Here is an 18260-nt window from a genome sequence, read left to right on the forward strand (position 1 = left end):
CCCCAAAACGTAAGTGTTGATTTGATTTGAGTTGAAGTTATGTTTGTCACAGCACAGTCAGAAACAGTTGTAGCCTACTGTATGTAAATCTCTGGGAAGGTGAAAGAGAGTGGATGTACTTCACAAAGACCATGAGGTGAGTGTGGCAGGAAGCTCACTTTTGAATCTTATTTTGTCAAAAACCAATCAGATACATCTGATGCTCTGACCTCACAATGACATCACATCCTTCCTTCACTTAAATACAAGTGAACTGACAATAGACATTGTGAAGATGATCGTGTTGTGGATCACGTTGCTCGTCCTTCATCGTGGATGTAAGTGAAGTTTTATTGTGCTTTACAATCAAGAGTTTATGTTTCAGATTGCAACTCTTAAACAGTGTACATTAGGTTTTTATTGAATGTTTTGTGTCTCTTGTTTAAATTCAGATTCACTGGCTCCAGTGATCACAGCGCAGCTTGGACAACCTGTGACCTTTACATGTGCTCTGTCCGATGTTGAGACCAGTACCAGGCAAATCTGGTACAAGCAAAGTGCCGGAGATGCTATGAAATTAATTGTGTCAGTGTATAGATTAACAGAACCTAAGTATGCGCCAGAGTTTTCTGAATCAAGATTCAAGACAAATATTGATGAGAGATTTATGAACTTGACCATAGTGAGGACAAGTCAAGAAGATGAAGGACTGTATCACTGTGCAGTCGTGGGTTGGTCTGATATTAAATGGAGTGAGACATATTTGTTTGTGAAAGGTAAGTATTCCAGTTTCTCTGTACAGGTTTTTTTTCCTTTTAATTTATCTGAATATGTTTGTGGTGTTTTATTTTTAACAAAGTTCTTCTATTTAAAGGAACTTCTCAGAGGACATCAAACTATACTGTTGTTCAGCGGCCGACAGCGTCTGGTCCAGTCCGTCCAGGAGACTCAATGACTCTCCAGTGTTCAGTCTTCTCTGGCTCTGACAACAAGACGTGTCCAGGAGATCACAGCGTGTACTGGTTCAGAGCCGGATCAGATGAGTCTCATCCTGACATCATCCACACTGATGGATACAAACCTGGTAAATGTGAAGGCAGAACCGATGCACGATCTGCTCCAAAGAGCTGCGTTTATCGCTTCACTAAGAACGTCAGCTCCTCTGATGCTGGGACTTATTACTGCGCCGTGGCCACATGTGGACAGATGTTGATTGGAAATGGAACAAAAGTGGACATCGGTATGATTTTCTGTGCATATAAAAAGTATTACTATTACTGATCACAACTGACCCTTCCCATTTTCCTCAAGAGGCATTGACAATTATTTTTACTTTGTTTTCATGTGCAAACAGTGCCGGTGCGTACAGACCTGATTTCAGTGGGGATATTAATAGTCTGTTTGGTCATTTCTGTGGTTGGAAACATTTTCCTCCTCTGCAGCCGAAGAGCACGCAAACAATACAAAGGTGAGTGTTGAAAGGAACTAAAATTATTACAAATACTATCCTGTTACATCCATTCATTGTTCATTATGAAGTTAAATTTATTTAGTCAGATAAAACATAACATTATACTGTAGGTTCTAGAGGAAATTTACCAGTAGTCTGTAAGTAGTTAATTGGTGTCATCATCATAAAAGCAACATACATGTTAAAGACAAACCTTTACTTATTATAACTTTGTGCACATCATTAAATGCATCCTTTAACTTGTTTAATCACAATAATTAGGATATTTATTCTTTAATATTGCATTCTAATCTTCAGGAACGGAAACAGAACAAAATATCAATTCGCATGTAAAAGTCCATGATCATGTAAGTGATAATACAGTCAGTTTTTTATTGTTATTCCATTCACATAATCTGTAAAATACCATATATATATACAGTATATATATACATATACACAATTGAGATATGTCAACTATTTTGTTGGACAGAGTGGAGCTGAAGGTGGAGTGAACTACGCTGCTCTTCATTTCTCTGAGAGAAAAACAACGAGAGGAAGAAATCAGACTGAGTTTGCCGAGGCCGAGGACAGTTTGTACTCTGAAGTTAACTATTGATAATCTTGATAATGTTGAGCATCAGAATTTGACCCTTAAAACATGTTACATGGTATGTTTGCAACTGCTTATATGTTTATTGTTAACAGTTTTGTTTTGTTTTATCTCAGCTGAATATGAAATGTTGCTTTATTATTGACTAATATCTGGCATTTCAAGGCTTGTAAACATATTTTAATTGTTTGTTTGTTTTTTTAATTACCGTTACTCTATTTTTTATTGCAATAAAAAAAAATCATATAACAGCTAACAACTAGCCTACTTATTGTATTGGATGTAATTGCCATTTTAACGTATAAACAGTTGGACCTCCCCACCTTTATGAACACACACAGCCGACATGGCACAGCGGACTAGTTCAAGCATCATTTTAAGTAAAAGAGATCTTTCTGGATTTCCTCCTATGAAGTCTCAGGACTAGAGAACAAGCAGACCGAACATTGTGACCATAATCAGTGGAGCGCAAGACTGAGTTTGTTTCCCAGTGCGATGATGGGACGGGACTTTTTTAATACTGGTCTGACTTCCCCAAGATAGATCCTGTGGACCGCTGTTTCTTCTCCTCCATGTAAGTAACTGAATGTTTATAAATGTCGCATGTCTATTTTCATCGGTGACTGACTAAAATAGGCATGATAATGTTACTCACTGACACCAATATCATAAATAACTGTGAGACTGGTTACATTGTCTTTTTTGTGGGCTCTCATGTAGACAGGCCACTTCAACAGGCCACTTCAGTTCCTGTTGTGTGGTTAGTGGCTGCTTTCACCAGACGTTTACATTCGCCTTGCAACAACTACTGGTGGAGTGGTGGTCCTCGACTTGTCACAGTGACCTTTGACCTTCGGACCACCACAATATCATGTGGTCATTATTGAATCCAAATGAATGTTTGTGTAAATGTAAAGACATCTTCTCACAAGGTGAATGAAAGAAAACATGACACCGATTGTCACAGCATGAAAATGTCTTCCATTTAAAACCTGTCGCCATATCTTTAAATGCAGATTTCATAGTATCACATTTAAAAACACTGTTTGTGGCAACAATGATGTAGTGTGCATCTTTTTTTCATGCTTATGATGCTCCAATACAAAACGTTCTTCCTAAACAACATCAACATACCATTTTAGAGTCATGGTAGATGATGTCTGGGAAATATCCGAATTTGGTAACACTTTAGATTAGGGAACACATATTCACCATTAACTAGGTGCTTATTAATATGCATATAAGTATCTTACTAGCTCCGTATTAGTAATTATTAAGCACGTATTAACACCTTATTCTACACTGCAAAAAATCAAATATCTTACCAATAATATTTGTCTTATTTTTCGTCAAAATGTCATTTCTAGTCAAAACAAATCTCATTCTACTTAAAATAAGACTCATCACATTAAAAAGCAGCTTGTTTTTAGACACTTTTTCCTTCTTTCAAGCATATTTTCACTTGAAATAATCTGATAGTGGAGCAAGTTTTTCTTCCTTATTACAAGCATAAAAAAACGTACTTTCACTGGCAGATTTTTCTTCTTATTTCAAGTGAAAATTAGTTTGAAACAAGTGAAAATTATCTAAAAACAAGTTAACTTTTAGGTGATTAGTCTTATTTTAAGTGGAAAGATATTAGTTTTGACTAGAAATGAGACATTTTGACAAGAAATAAGACAAATATTCTTGGAAAGATTTTGAGTTTTTACACTGTACATAGCCTTTTGACAAGAAATAAGACAAATATTCTTGGAAAGATTTTGAGTTTTTACACTGTACATAGCCTTATTCTACCTCTATTACACCATGAATTCAGATTTTTCCTGATATTAACTCCTAATTATCGCTTATTCATTGTAAATTAATGCATTAATGCTGTACTAATTCAGAGTGATTCGAGATTCAAGATTCTTTATTTGTCACAAGCAGTGAAATGAAATCCTGACTACACCCCCCAGACTGTGCTGTCCCTCATATAAAAACATGTTAAAAGAAATATGATAAATTATAAAGGAAGAATTACTGTTCTTGTGCTACTGCCCCTGTACAAGGCCCCAATAACCCACTGGTTATTCACATCATTACTCAGAAACAACAATGCATTAATTTACAATGAATAAGCGATAATTAAGAGTTAATATCAGGAAAAATCTTAATTCATGGTGTAATAGAGGTAGAATAAGGTGTTAATGCGTGCTTAATGATTACTAATAATGAACTAGTAAGCTACTTATATGCATAATAATAAGCACCTAGTTAATGGTGAATATGTGTTCCCTAATGTGTTCCCTAATCTTAAGTGTTACCCAGAATTTTTTACAGCATTTTGAATTTCACTCTCATGAACATTGGAGTCAATGTAAGAATGGCACTTTTAAATATCAGATTTTCTCTTATGAAGCAAAACACTTATCGTTAAAAACAAATCATCAACAGGCCATGTTGTCAGGATGCAATTTATGTATTATCAGATTTTTGTTTTGATGACAGAAATCTACCTTGACAACTGCTGCCTGGCTGGTGACTACCTGAGTCCATTTGTAAACAGGTCTTTCGATTTCGAACACAGCACTTCCATCCAATGGGCTCTATGCACAGCTCCAGCACTTGCTGAACTTAAGGCAGGTCCTTCATTTCCTGTCTTACATTATTGGACAAACTGATTAATCCAGGTGTGTCTGACCATTGTGACTACTCAGACACACCTGGATTAATCAGTTTGTCCAATAATGTAAGACAGGAAATGAAGGACCTGCCTTAAATTCAGGAAGTGCTGGAGCTGTGCATAGAGCCCATTAGCTCAATTAGTTAGGGACTGTTCGTTATTTATCATCAGTGCCACCGGAGGGATTCACGGGACTTTTTTTTTTTTTTACATGACCCCCCTGTCGGAGTCAGTAAATTTTAACATGACCCTGCATTAAGCCTTATCAAAAGATACATGACCCCCCCCCAGCCATCGACACGATCGCATCACGTAGCGCGTGACACTACATTATTTCATTTTGACAACCATGTGTGCAACACCTTCTCATCACAATGCCATTTATCAGCTGTTATTAAAATCCAACTCATCAATAACAGAATCGCGATTTTGGACCAGCTCACATTACACAACAAGCCATTAACAATTAATCCACACTCAAACCGAAGCAACAATAATGTGAACTGCACTCAACAACGTATTATTACAAGGTTTACGACAGATATGATAGACAACTGTGTGTGTGTGTGTGTGTGTGTGTGTGTGTGTGTGTGTGTGTGTGTGTGTGTGTGTGTGTGTGTGTGTGTGTGTAAGAAAGAGAGAGAGAGAGAGAGAGAGAAAGTCTGTAACCTGTTAGCTGTTAGCTACCGTAGCTCAGGCGTCGGTCTCCCGTCAGGTAAAAGCTGCCGTTTATTCCTCAAATGAAGCTCATGAAGTTGTCCTCTCCGATACAGTTACGCCTGGGATCCACTGGCGTTCGTTTCGTCCGCCGCGACGCGGCTGCCTGTTCATTTCTATGGGACGCGTCAAACCGTTAATGACGCGCCCGCAAAGCATTCTGGGTACGCGGCGCGTCCGTTCGAGCAGTTGCGGCGCGTCCAAAAGTTGACCGGAGCTCAACTTTATGCAAATGAATGCGTCCGACGCAGGGTCGCTGTCCAATGGGGAGCGAGATAGAGAACAGCTCGGGGGGGCGGGGGTCTGCTTGTCCACTGTCCGTTAACTCGCCGGTCTGTGTTCCCGCCTACCGAAGCGTCCGTTTTTTCAGAGGCGTCGCGTCCGGCAAGAAATCGCATTGACGCCAGTGGATCCCTAGCGTTATCCATCACTGCTGTTGAATTAGCCGCTAAACTGCTGGACGCTAAAACCGAGGGGGCGTCTGTTTGTTTACAATTCACGAAAGCAACGTGAACGTACGTGCTGCTCAGACTATGTAGAGTTACGCAATGAGGCAGGCAGGCAGCGTAGCCTCTGTATGGTACTGAAGTTAAACTCACTCACCAATAAAAGACGTGCTAAGCCACGGGCAAAACCCTTATTGAGTTCTTGGCGAAGCGGTTAGCATCGTCGCCTGCGGTGCGGGAGACCCGGGTTCGAAACCAACTCAGGGCAGATCAGGGCAACATAAAATAACATTGTGATTCGGGGCCGTTGCTCTCGTTGTCATCAGTGCTTGCAGCTTTGAAATGTCCCGTTTTTGTTTTGTTTTTGTTTTTTTGCGAGCATTGCAGTGTCCTCCAGACAAAATGTTGAATGACCCCCCCTCGCTGACCTTTTTTTTTTAGTGGACCCACCCCTCAACAAAGAATATTATGACATGACCCCCCCCCCCATTTTCCTCCGGTGGCCCATTCCATAAATAACGAACGGTCCCTTAGGGGCTATTTCTTGGTGTTAGAGGTTGGGATTTCAAACCCCAGGTAGGGCAGTCATTGGGGAAATGAAATCAGTTTTTCACTTATGGAGCCCATAAATCATTGTTAAAAGCATCTCCATGCTGTCTATGTAATTTCTGTATTTTCAGAGTTTTGTCTTAACTGAATTTTTGACAGCCGTTTGCCTTTACACACAGCTGCTGTCTTGCACACAGGTGACTGGCTTAGTCAATTTGTGCAGCCACATGTGACCTTCCCAATTGCCAATTAGCTCAGTGAGATAGTGGATGGTTGTTGGTGTTAACGGTTGTGAATTCAAGCCTCAGCTTGTGCAACCTTTCCATATGAGAAATTCCCATACTTTTCACAAAGGTCCATGTCCTCAACTGGAAACACAAGACAATAGTCAATAGTCCACTTTCAAAACCTTGAAATTCATAACAAATCAACCATATGTGCTACAGCTTTGGAACTTTCACTTTCAAATTGCCTAATTTTGCCTAAAATTGCCCGGCCGCAACCATTGCTGTGCAACAGCTATAATTAATAATTGCTTTTTGCTGTTGTGAATATCAGAATATATTCTGAGCAATGAATTAAGTGGTTGCACTTTATTCAGATAAAAGGTTAAGGCATTTGCCATTAATTGTTGTTCACTTGTTTAGAACCATAATTAATTCAAACCTGATTCCCTTAGAAGAAACAACAGGGATCTAAGAAACTTCAACTGCACTGGCCAGTATCCAGGTATTTATTTCACAGTCACACTGGTTGAATTTTACTGAATACTGAAAAGTTACTGAATCGATTTCAAGTCATTGAATCGTATCGGATTGTATCGTTGAACCAATATCGTCCTTGAATCGTATCAGCAAACGAATCGAGTCATTGTTAAAATGAATCGTTACACTCCTAGGTTAAATGTATGTGACCTGAACAATGCAGTGATAACTTGTCAACTGATTTGATAAACTTCAGAACATTAGAGAAACAAAACATCCACTCTTTTCACACTATCAGCTGCTGTCTTCCCCCAAAACGTAAGTGTAGATTTGAGTTGAAGTTATGTTTGTCACAGCACAGTCAGAAACAGTTGTACTGTATGTAAATCTCTGGGAAGGTGAAAGAGAGTGGATGTACTTCACAAAGACCATGAGGTGAGTGTGGCAGGAAGCTCACTTTTGAATCTTATTTTGTCAAAAACCAATCAGATACATCTGATGCTCTGACCTCACAATGACATCACATCCTTCCTTCACTTAAATACCTACATGTGAACTGACAATAGACATTGTGAAGATGATCGTGTTGTGGATCACGTTGCTCGTCCTTCATCATGGATGTAAGTGAAGTTTTATTGTGCTTTACAATCAAGAGTTTATGTTTCAGATTGCAACTCTTAAACAGTGTACATTAGGTCTTTATTGAATGATTTGTGTCTCTTCTTTCAATTCAGATTCACTGGCTCCAGTGATCACAGCGCAGCTCGGACAACCTGTGACCTTCACATGTGCTCTATCCGATGTTCAGATCAGCAGCAAGCAATTCTACTGGTACAAGCAAAGTGCCGGAGATGCTATGAAGTTAATTGTGTCAGTGTTTAGAACAACAGAGCCTAAGTATGCGCCAGAGTTTTCTGAATCAAGATTCAATACAAATATTGATAAGAGGTTTATGAACTTGACCATAGTGAGGACAAGTCAAGAAGATGAAGGACTGTATCACTGTGCAGTCGTGGATTGGACTGATATTAAATGGAGTGAGACATATTTGTTTGTGAAAGGTAAGTATTCCAGTTTCTCTGTACAGGTTTTTTTTCCTTTTAATTTATCTTAATATGTTTGGGGTGTTTTATTTTTTAACAAAGTTCTTCTATTTATAGGAACTTCTCAGAGGACATCAAACTATACTGTAGTTCAGCGGCCGACAGCGTCTGGTCCAGTCCGTCCAGGAGACTCAATGACTCTCCAGTGTTCAGTCTTCTCTGGCTCTGACAACAAGACGTGTCCAGGAGATCACAGCGTGTACTGGTTCAGAGCCGGATCAGATGAGTCTCATCCTGACATCATCTACACTGATGGATACAAACCTAGTAAATGTGAAGGCAGAACCGATGCACGTTCTGCTCCAAAGAGCTGCGTTTATCGCTTCACTAAGAACGTCAGCTCCTCTGATGCTGGGACTTATTACTGCGCCGTGGCCACATGTGGACAGATGTTGATTGGAAATGGAACAAAGGTGGACATCGGTATGACTTTCTGTGCATATAAAAAGTATTACTATTACTGATCACAACTGACCCTTCCCATTTTCCTCAAGAGGCATTGACAATTATTTTGTCTGTGTTTTCATGTGCAGTGCCGGTGCGTACGGACCTGATTTCAGTGGGGATATTAATAGTCTGCTTGGTCATTTCTGTGGTTGGAAACATTTTCCTCCTCTGCAGCCGAAGAGCACGCAAACAATACAAAGGTGAGTGTTGAAAGGAACTAAAATTATTACAAATACTATCCTGTTACATCCATTCATTGTTCATTACGAAGTTAAATTTATTTAGTCAGATAAAACATAACATTATACTGTAGGTTCTAGAGAAAATTTACCAGTAGTCTGTAATTAGTTAATTGGTGTCATCATCATAAAAGCAACATACATGTTAAAGACAAACCTTTCCTTATTATAACTTTGTCCACTTCATTAAATGCATCCTTTAACTTGTTTAATCACAATAATTGAGATATTTATTCTTTAATATTGCATTCTAATCTTCAGGAACGGAAACAGAACAAAATATCAATTCGCATTTAAAAGTCCATGATCATGTAAGTGATAATACAGTCAGTTTTTTATTGTTATTCCATTCACATAATCTGTAAGATACCATATATATATATATATATATATATATATATATACATATACACAATTGAGATGTCAACTATTTTGTTGGACAGAGTGGAGCTGAAGGTGGAGTGAACTACGCTGCTCTTCATTTCTCTGAGAGAAAAACAACGAGAGGAAGAAATCTGACTGAGTTTGCCGAGGACAGTTTGTACTCTGAAGTTAACTATTGATAATCTTGATAATGTTGAGCATCAGAATTTGACCCTTAAAACATGTTACATGGTATGTTTGCAGCTGCTTATATGTTTATTGTTAACAGTTTTGTTCTGTTTTATCTCAGCTGAATATGAAATGTTTCTTTATTATTGACAATATCAGGCATTTCAAGGCTTGTAAACATATTTTAATTGTTTGTGTGTTTGTTTTACTTACCGTTACTCTATTTTGTATTGAAATAAAAAAAAATCATAAAACAGCTAACAACTAGCCTACCTATTGTATTGGATGTAATTGCCATTTTAACGTAGAAACAGTTGGACCTCCCCACCTTTATGAACACACACAGCCGACACGGCACAGCGGACTAGTTCAAGCATCGTTTAAGTAAAAGAGATCTTTCTGGATTTCCTCCTATGAAGTCTCAGGACTTGAGAACAAGCAGACCGAACATTGTGACCATAATCAGTGGAGCACAAGACTGAGTTTCTTTCCCAGTGTGATGATGGGACGGGACTTTTTTAATACTGGTCTGACTTCCCCAAGATAGATCCTGTGGACCGCTGTTTCTTCTCCTCCATGTAAGTAACTGAATGTTTATAAATGTTGCATGTCTATTTTCATCGGTGACTGACTAAAATAGGCATGATAATGTTACTCACTGACACCAATATCATAAATAACTGTGAGCGTGATTACATTGTCTTTTTTGTGGGTTCTCATGTAGATAGGCCACTTCAACAGGCCACTTCAGTTCCTGTTGTGTGGTTAGTGGCTGCTTTCACCAGACGTTTACATTCGCCTTGCAACAACTACTGGTGTAGTGGTGGTCCTCAACGGTCACAGTGACCTTTGACCTTCGGACCACCACAATATCATGTGGTCATTATTGAATCCAAATGAATGTTTGTGTAAATGTAAAGACATTTTCTCACGAGGTAAATGAAAGAAAACATGACACCGATTGTCACAGCATGAAAATGTCTTCCATTTAAAACCTGTCGCCATATCTTTAAATGCAGATTTCATAGTATCACATTTAAAAACACTGTTTGTGGCAACAATGATGTAGTGTGCATCTTTTTTTTCATGCTTATGATGCTCCAATACAAAACGTTCTTCCTAAACAACATCAACATACCATTTTAGAGTCATGGTAGATGATGTCTGGGAAATATCCGAATTTGGTAACACTTTAGATTAGGGAACACATATTCACCATTAACTAGGTGCTTATTAATATGCATATAAGTATCTTACTAGCTCCGTATTAGTAATTATTAAGCACGTATTAACACCTTATTCTACACTGCAAAAAATCAAATATCTTACCAATAATATTTGTCTTATTTTTCGTCAAAATGTCATTTCTAGTCAAAACAAATCTCATTCTACTTAAAATAAGACTCATCACATTAAAAAGCAGCTTGTTTTTAGACACTTTTTCCTTCTTTCAAGCATATTTTCACTTGAAATAATCTGATAGTGGAGCAAGTTTTTCTTCCTTATTACAAGCATAAAAAAACGTACTTTCACTGGCAGATTTTTCTTCTTATTTCAAGTGAAAATTAGTTTGAAACAAGTGAAAATTATCTAAAAACAAGTTATTTTTTAGGTGATTAGTCTTATTTTAAGTGGAAAGATATTAGTTTTGACTAGAAATGAGACATTTTGACAAGAAATAAGAAAGATTTTGAGTTTTTACACTGTACATAGCCTTATTCTACCTCTATTACACCATGAATTCAGATTTTTCCTGATATTAACTCCTAATTATCGCTTATTCATTGTAAATTAATGCATTAATGCTGTACTAATTCAGAGTGATTCAAGATTCAAGATTCTTTATTTGTCACAAGCAGTGAAATGAAATCCTGACTACACCCCCCAGACTGTGCTGTCCCTCATATAAAAACATGTTAAAAGAAATATGATAAATTATAAAGGAAGAATTACTGTTCTTGTGCTACTGCCCCTGTACAAGGCCCCAATAACCCACTGGTTATTCACATCATTACTCAGAAACAACAATGCATTAATTTACAATGAATAAGCGATAATTAAGAGTTAATATCAGGAAAAATCTTAATTCATGGTGTAATAGAGGTAGAATAAGGTGTTAATGCGTGCTTAATGATTACTAATAATGAACTAGTAAGCTACTTATATGCATAATAATAAGCACCTAGTTAATGGTGAATATGTGTTCCCTAATGTGTTCCCTAATCTAAAGTGTTACCCAGAATTTTTTACAGCATTTTGAATTTCACTCTCAGATTTTCTCTTATGAAGCAAAACACTTATCGTTAAAAACAAATCATCAACAGGCCATGTTGTCAGGATGCAATTTATGTATTATCAGATTTTTGTTTTGATGACAGAAATCTACCTTGACAACTGCTGCCTGGCCGGTGACTACCTGAGTCCATTTGTACACACTAGGTCTTTCGATTTCGAACACAGCACTTCCATCCAATGGGCTCTATGCACAGCTCCAGCACTTGCTGAACTTAAGGCAGGTCTTTCATTTCCTGTCTTACATTATTGGACAAACTGATTAATCCAGGTGTGTCTGAGTAGTCACAATGGTCAGACACACCTGGATTAATCAGTTTGTCCAATAATGTAAGACAGGAAATGAAGGACCTGCCTTAAATTCAGGAAGTGCTGGAGCTGTGCATAGAGCCCATTAGCTCAATTAGTTAGGGGCTATTTCTTGGTGTTAGAGGTTGGGATTTCAAACCCCAGGTAGGGCAGTCATTGGGGAAATGAAATCAGTTTTTCACTTATGGAGCCAAAAAATCATTGTTAAAAACATATCCATGCTGTCTATGTAATTTCTGTATTTTCAGAGTTTTGTCTTAACTGAATTTTTGACAGCCGTTTGCCTTTACACACAGCTGCTGTCTTGCACACAGGTGACTGGCTTCGTCAATTTGTGAAGCCACATGTGACCTTCCCAATTACCAATTAGCTCAGTGAGATAGTGGATGGTTGTTGGTGTTAACAGTTGTGAATTGGGGCCTCAGCTTGTGCAACCTTTCCATATGAGAAATTCCCATACTTTTCACAAAGGTCCATGTCCTCAACTGGAAACACAAGACAATAGTCAATAGTCCAATTTCAAAACCTTGAAAATTCATAACAAATCAACCATATGTGCTACAGCTTTGGAACTTTCACTTTCAGATTGCCTAATTTTGCCTAAAATTGCCCGGCTGCGACCATTGCTGTGCAACAGCTATAATTAATAATTGCTTTTTGCTGTTGTGAATATCAGAATATATTCTGAGCGATGAATGAAGTGGTTGCACTTTATTCAGATAAAAGGTTAAGGCATTTGCCATTAATTGTTGTTCACTTGTTTCGATCCATAATTAATTCAAACCTGATTCCCTTACAAGAAACAACAGGGATCTAGGAAACTTCATCTGCACTGGCCAGTATCCAAGTATTTATTTCACAGTCACACTGGTTGAATTTTACTGAATACTGAAAAGTTACTGAATCGATTTCAAGTCATTGAATTGTATCGGATTGTATAGTTGAACCAATATCGTCCTTGAATCGTATCAGCAAACGAATCGAGTCGTTGTTAAAATGAATCGTTACACCCCTAGGTTAAATGTATGTGACCTGAACAATGCAGTGATAACTTGTTAACTGATTTGATAAACATTAGAGCAACAAAACATCCACTCTTTTCTCAGTATCAGCTGCTGTTTTTCCCCCAAAACGTGTGTAGATTTGAGTTGAAGTTATGTTTGTCACAGCACAGTCAGAAACAGTTGTAGCCTACTGTATGTAAATCTCTGGGAAGGTGAAAGAGAGTGGATGTACTTCACAAAGACCATGAGGTGAGTGTGGCAGGAAGCTCACTTTTGAATCTTATTTTGTCAAAAACCAATCAGATACATCTGATGCTCTGACCTCACAATGACATCACATCCTTCCTTCACTTAAATACCTACAAGTGAACTGACAATAGACATTGTGAAGATGATCGTGTTGTGGATCATGTTGTTCGTCCTTCATCATGGATGTAAGTCAAGTTTTATTGTGCTTTACAATTAAGAGTTTACGTTTCAGATTATAACTCTTAAACATTGTACATTAGGTTTTTATTGAATGTTTTGTGTCTTTTCTTTAAATTCAGATTCACTGGCTCCAGTGATCACAGCGCAGCTCGGACAACCTGTGACCTTCACATGTGCTCTGTTCGATGTTGAAACCAGCACCAAGCAAATCTACTGGTACAAGCAAAGTGCCGGAGATGCTATGAAATTAATTGTGTCAGTGTATAGAACAACAGAACCTAAGTATGCGCCAGAGTTTTCTGAATCAAGATTCAATACAAATATTGATGAGAGATTTATGAACTTGACCATAGTGGGGACAAGTCAAGAAGATGAAGGACTGTATCACTGTGCAGTCCTGGAGTGGGTTGATATTACATGGAGTGGGACATATTTGTTTGTTAAAGGTCAGTTTTCCAGTTTCTCTGTACAGGTTTATTTTCCCTTTTAATTTACCTGAATATGTTTGAGGTGTTTTATTTTTAATATATTTTTGTTTTCATAGGAACTTCTCAAAGGACATCAAACTATACTGTAGTTCAGCGGCCGACAGCGTCTGGTCCAGTCCGTCCAGGAGACTCAATGACTCTCCAGTGTTCAGTCTTCTCTGACTCTGACAACAAGACGTGTCCAGGAGATCACAGCGTGTACTGGTTCAGAGCCAGATCAGATGAGTCTCATCCTGACATCATCTACACTGATGGATACAAACCTGGTAAATGTGAAGGCAGAACTGATGCACGTTCTGCTCCAAAGAGCTGCGTTTATCGCTTCACTAAGAACGTCAGCTCCTCTGATGCTGGGACTTATTACTGCGCCGTGGCCACATGTGGACAGATGTTGATTGGAAATGGAACAAAAGTGGACATCGGTATGACTTTCTGTGCATATAAAAAGTATTACTATTACTGATCACAACTGACCCTTCCCATTTTCCTCAAGAGGCATTGACAATTATTTTTACTGTGTTTTCATGTGCAAACAGTGCTGGTGCGTACGGACCTGATTTCAGTGGGGATATTAATAGTCTGTTTGGGCATTTCTGTGGTTGGAAACATTTTCCTCCTCTGCAGCCGAAGAGCACGCAAACAATATAAAGGTGAGTGTTGTAAGGAACTAAAACCATCCTGTTACATCCATTCAATGTTCATTATGAGGTTAAATTTATTTAGTCAGACAAAACTTAACAATATAGGTTCTAGAGTAAATCTACCAGTAGTCTGTAATTAGTGATCTGGTGTCATCATCATAAAAGCAACATACATGTTAAAGACAAACCTTTCCTTGTTCTAACTTTGTGCGCTTCATTAAATTCATCCTTTAATTTGTTTAATCACAATAATTAAGATATTTATTTTATAATATTGCATTCTAATCTTCAGGAACGGAAACAGAACAAAATATCAATTCGCATGTAAAAGTCCATGATCATGTAAGTGACAATACACGTACGTTTGTTATTGTTATTCTATTCACATAATCTGTAAAATACCATATATATAAATATACAATTGAGATATTTCAACTATTTTGTTATTTTGTCAGACAGAGTGGAGCTGAAGGTGGAGTGAACTACGCTGCTCTTCATTTCTCTGAGAGAAAAACAACGAGAGGAAGAAATCAGACTGAGTTTGCCGAGGCCGAGGACAGTTTGTACTCTGAAGTTAACTATTGATAATCTTGATAATGTTGAGCATCAGAATTTGACCCTTAAAACATGTTACATGGTATGTTTGCAGCTGCTTATATGTTTATTGTTAACAGTTTTGTTCTGTTTTATCTCAGCTGAATATGAAATGTTTCTTTATTATTGACAATATCAGGCATTTCAAGGCTTGTAAACATATTTTAATTGTTTGTGTGTTTGTTTTACTTACCGTTACTCTATTTTGTATTGAAATAAAAAAAAATCATAAAACAGCTAACAACTAGCCTACTTATTGGATGTAAGACTCGTAGCATTGCCATTTTAACGTATAAACAGTTGGACCTCCCCACCTTTATGAACACACACAGCCGACACGGCACAGCGGACTAGTTCAAGCATCGTTTAAGTAAAAGAGATCTTTCTGTACAGTATTTCCTCCTATGAAGTCTCAAGACTTAAGAACAAGCAGGCCGAACATTGGGCCTCATTCACGAACCGTTCTTAGGAACAAATTTGTTCTTAAGTCCTACTTACGAAGTTTTTACGAAGATTGTGGCATTCATGAATGTTTTCTTATCCAGAATTTGTTCTTAACTAAGAACAAAATCTACGAACAGTCAGGAGTATACTTACGCACTTTTAGGTGCTGAGACTTCTGCAAAAATAACCGATTATAGCGTTTTCTTTTGTTCTGCAGTTGTATGATATTATATGATTTGAATAAGAATTATTTTCTTATCTTTTATGATGTTTTTAATAATCATATATATTAATAATAATAATTGACAAATCATTGCAGTCTCTTAAAAAACATTATAGACACTTAATTCATATCAGTTGTTTTTTTTCTCTTTTTTTGGGGGGGGGGGGGCATACAGCTGCCGATATGATTTTTTTTTTCCTAATTGTGGGCTGCAACAGTGCACACTACACACAACTGTTTTTTTTATAGGTGATAATATGATGATATTTATGATGGCACACGTGAGAGTGTGGTCTCTCTGATAACAACCTAAGAGCTGCATCCACTGCTGACGCTACTAAATATAGCCTAAATATAAATATAAAAATATAAACTAAATATCAGCCTTTTGTTTGTTTCTTTGTCTCATTCCTGCCGCAGTAGCGCCACTTCACTACTTAAGTTCTTTTTACGTTTGGAGTCTGGTGCTCCCTCCCAGATTTTCATTTGAGCATTTCAACTTTCCTTCTCACTTCACCTTCTCTGCTCAGGGCCTGTGGGTTCTGTGTGCACACGGCCCTGCAGTCTCATGCCCTTTTACGGGCATTGATGGGGCGGTTACCTATGCTAATCCTATGTTAATTAGACTCACCTGGCACACGCCCTCAATTTACGAGGAGATGGCATTCATCAAGTAGGAACACAGCTGCGAACAATTCTGAGGCTTACGAACGCGTTGATGAATCTGACGTAGGGTTTTCTTAAGGAACTTCTTAAGAACAACTTAAGAAAGAATCTAAGAAGGTTCTTAAGAAGATATTGGTGAATGAGGCCCATTGTGACCATAATCAGTGGAGCGCAAGACTGAGTTTCTTTCCCAGTGCGATGATGGGACAGGACTTTTTTAATACTGGTCTGACTTCCCCAAGATAGATCCTGTGGACCGGTGTTTCTTCTCTTCCATGTGTAAGTAACTGAATGTTTATAAATGCCGCATGTCTATTTTCATCGGTGACTGACTAAAATAGGCATGATAATGTTACTCACTGACACCAATGTTATAAATAACTGTGAGAGTGATTACATTGTCTTTTTTGTGGGTTCTCGTGTAGACAGGCCACTTCAACAGGCCACTTCAGTTCCTGTTGTGTGGTTACTGGCTGCTTTCACCAGACGTTTACATTCACCTTGCAACAACTTGGTGGAGTGGTGGTTCTCAACTTGTCACAGTGACCTTTGACCTTCAGACCACCACAATGTCATGTGTTCAGTGACGGCTGGTATCAATGGGCTAGTGGGGCTAAGCCCTCCCTACATTACACAACAAAAGATGAGGAAAAAATATTATATATATATTATATTCTCTAAATAACATACAAAAGATTGTTCTAAGTCTTAGTAAAATCGGAACTGGCAACAATATTAAATAGTTTCAAGAAAAACACAGGATATCTCTAAATGGGCTAATTTTAATCAGCCCGAGCTCACCGAGTCTGCTCTCATTCATTTTCCGACTGTGGATGATTGACAGGTGCCATGTCCCGCCCTCGCCATTGACCAACTGTTGGGGCTAATTTCATTCAGCCCACAGGCCGATCGGTTCTGACCAATCAGCAGCGGGCTTACGCAGGGTCAATGATTGACAGGTGCCATGTCCCGCCCCCTTGGTTAACTTGTCATTGGGGCTAATTTCATTTAGCCCAACACCGCTGTTTTCAGACCAATGACAGGAACCGGAGGAAAAGTTGTGTTGTTGTGGTAGGGAGAAGACAGAAACAGCGGCGCTAGGCGCTAGCATCACACGTAGCATTACTTTACTGCTCTAAACTGTCTTTGCTAACATGAACGAAGTGGAGAATCTAGTTTCTAAACTCACCGGGAGCACCAGACTTAAATGACATGGCGATAACAGACCAGGAAGGCCGTCGATATGAGCTGCATATATCGTCTTTTTTTTTTTTTTTTTAATTGAGCAATATCGTCGGGTGTGTGTGCGTGCGTGCGTACGTGTGTGTGTGTGTGTGTGTGCGTGTGTGTGTGTGTGTGTGTGTGTGCGTGTGTGTGCGTGCGTGAGAGAGAGAGAGAGAGACTGTGTGTGTATGTGTGAGATAACCAGGTGAAGTTTTTTTTTTTTTTTTGGACTAGACCCTTCTACTTAATGCAGTGTGTAGGCCTAGTTAGTTGCTATACTTTTGTGAGATGGGATAACCCTAACTTTTAGCTGTGTTAACCATTTAATGGGTATAATTTATTTATTAGCCCACCCAACTAATTTGACCACCAGCCGCCACTGCATGTGTTCATTATTGAGACGAAATGAATGTTTGTGTAAATGTAGAGACATTTTTTCACGAGGTGAATGAAAGAAAACACGACACCTCTTGTCGCAG

The 18260-nt window shown here is 38.3% G+C and overlaps 2 protein-coding genes and 1 long non-coding RNA gene across 3 annotated transcripts; all 3 read left to right on the forward strand.

The window, feature by feature from the left end:
* Nucleotides 1–274: 274 nt before the first annotated feature.
* On the forward strand, nucleotides 275–2807 carry LOC146979460 (uncharacterized). Its single transcript, XM_085788920.1, has 6 exons — nucleotides 275–317; nucleotides 432–755; nucleotides 854–1219; nucleotides 1334–1447; nucleotides 1748–1797; nucleotides 2763–2807. The coding sequence occupies exons 1-6, from the start codon at nucleotides 275–277 to the stop codon at nucleotides 2805–2807; spliced, it is 942 nt and encodes a 313-aa protein (XP_085645046.1).
* Nucleotides 2808–7703: 4896 nt separating this feature from the next.
* LOC146979461 (uncharacterized) lies at nucleotides 7704–14452 on the forward strand. The gene is made up of 6 exons (XM_085788921.1): nucleotides 7704–7746; nucleotides 7861–8187; nucleotides 8287–8652; nucleotides 8763–8876; nucleotides 9177–9226; nucleotides 14165–14452. The coding sequence occupies exons 1-6, from the start codon at nucleotides 7704–7706 to the stop codon at nucleotides 14450–14452; spliced, it is 1188 nt and encodes a 395-aa protein (XP_085645047.1).
* A 90-nt stretch (nucleotides 14453–14542) lies between these two features.
* Nucleotides 14543–15209, forward strand: LOC146979462 (uncharacterized). The gene is made up of 3 exons (XR_015036874.1): nucleotides 14543–14639; nucleotides 14923–14972; nucleotides 15086–15209. It is a non-coding gene; the product is annotated as an uncharacterized LOC146979462 (long non-coding RNA).
* Nucleotides 15210–18260: the final 3051 nt, after the last annotated feature.

The sequence above is a fragment of the Trachurus japonicus genome, chromosome 10, assembly GCF_045865225.1.
Source record: "Trachurus japonicus isolate A0001 chromosome 10, Traja_1.0".
NCBI lineage: Eukaryota > Metazoa > Chordata > Actinopteri > Carangiformes > Carangidae > Trachurus > Trachurus japonicus.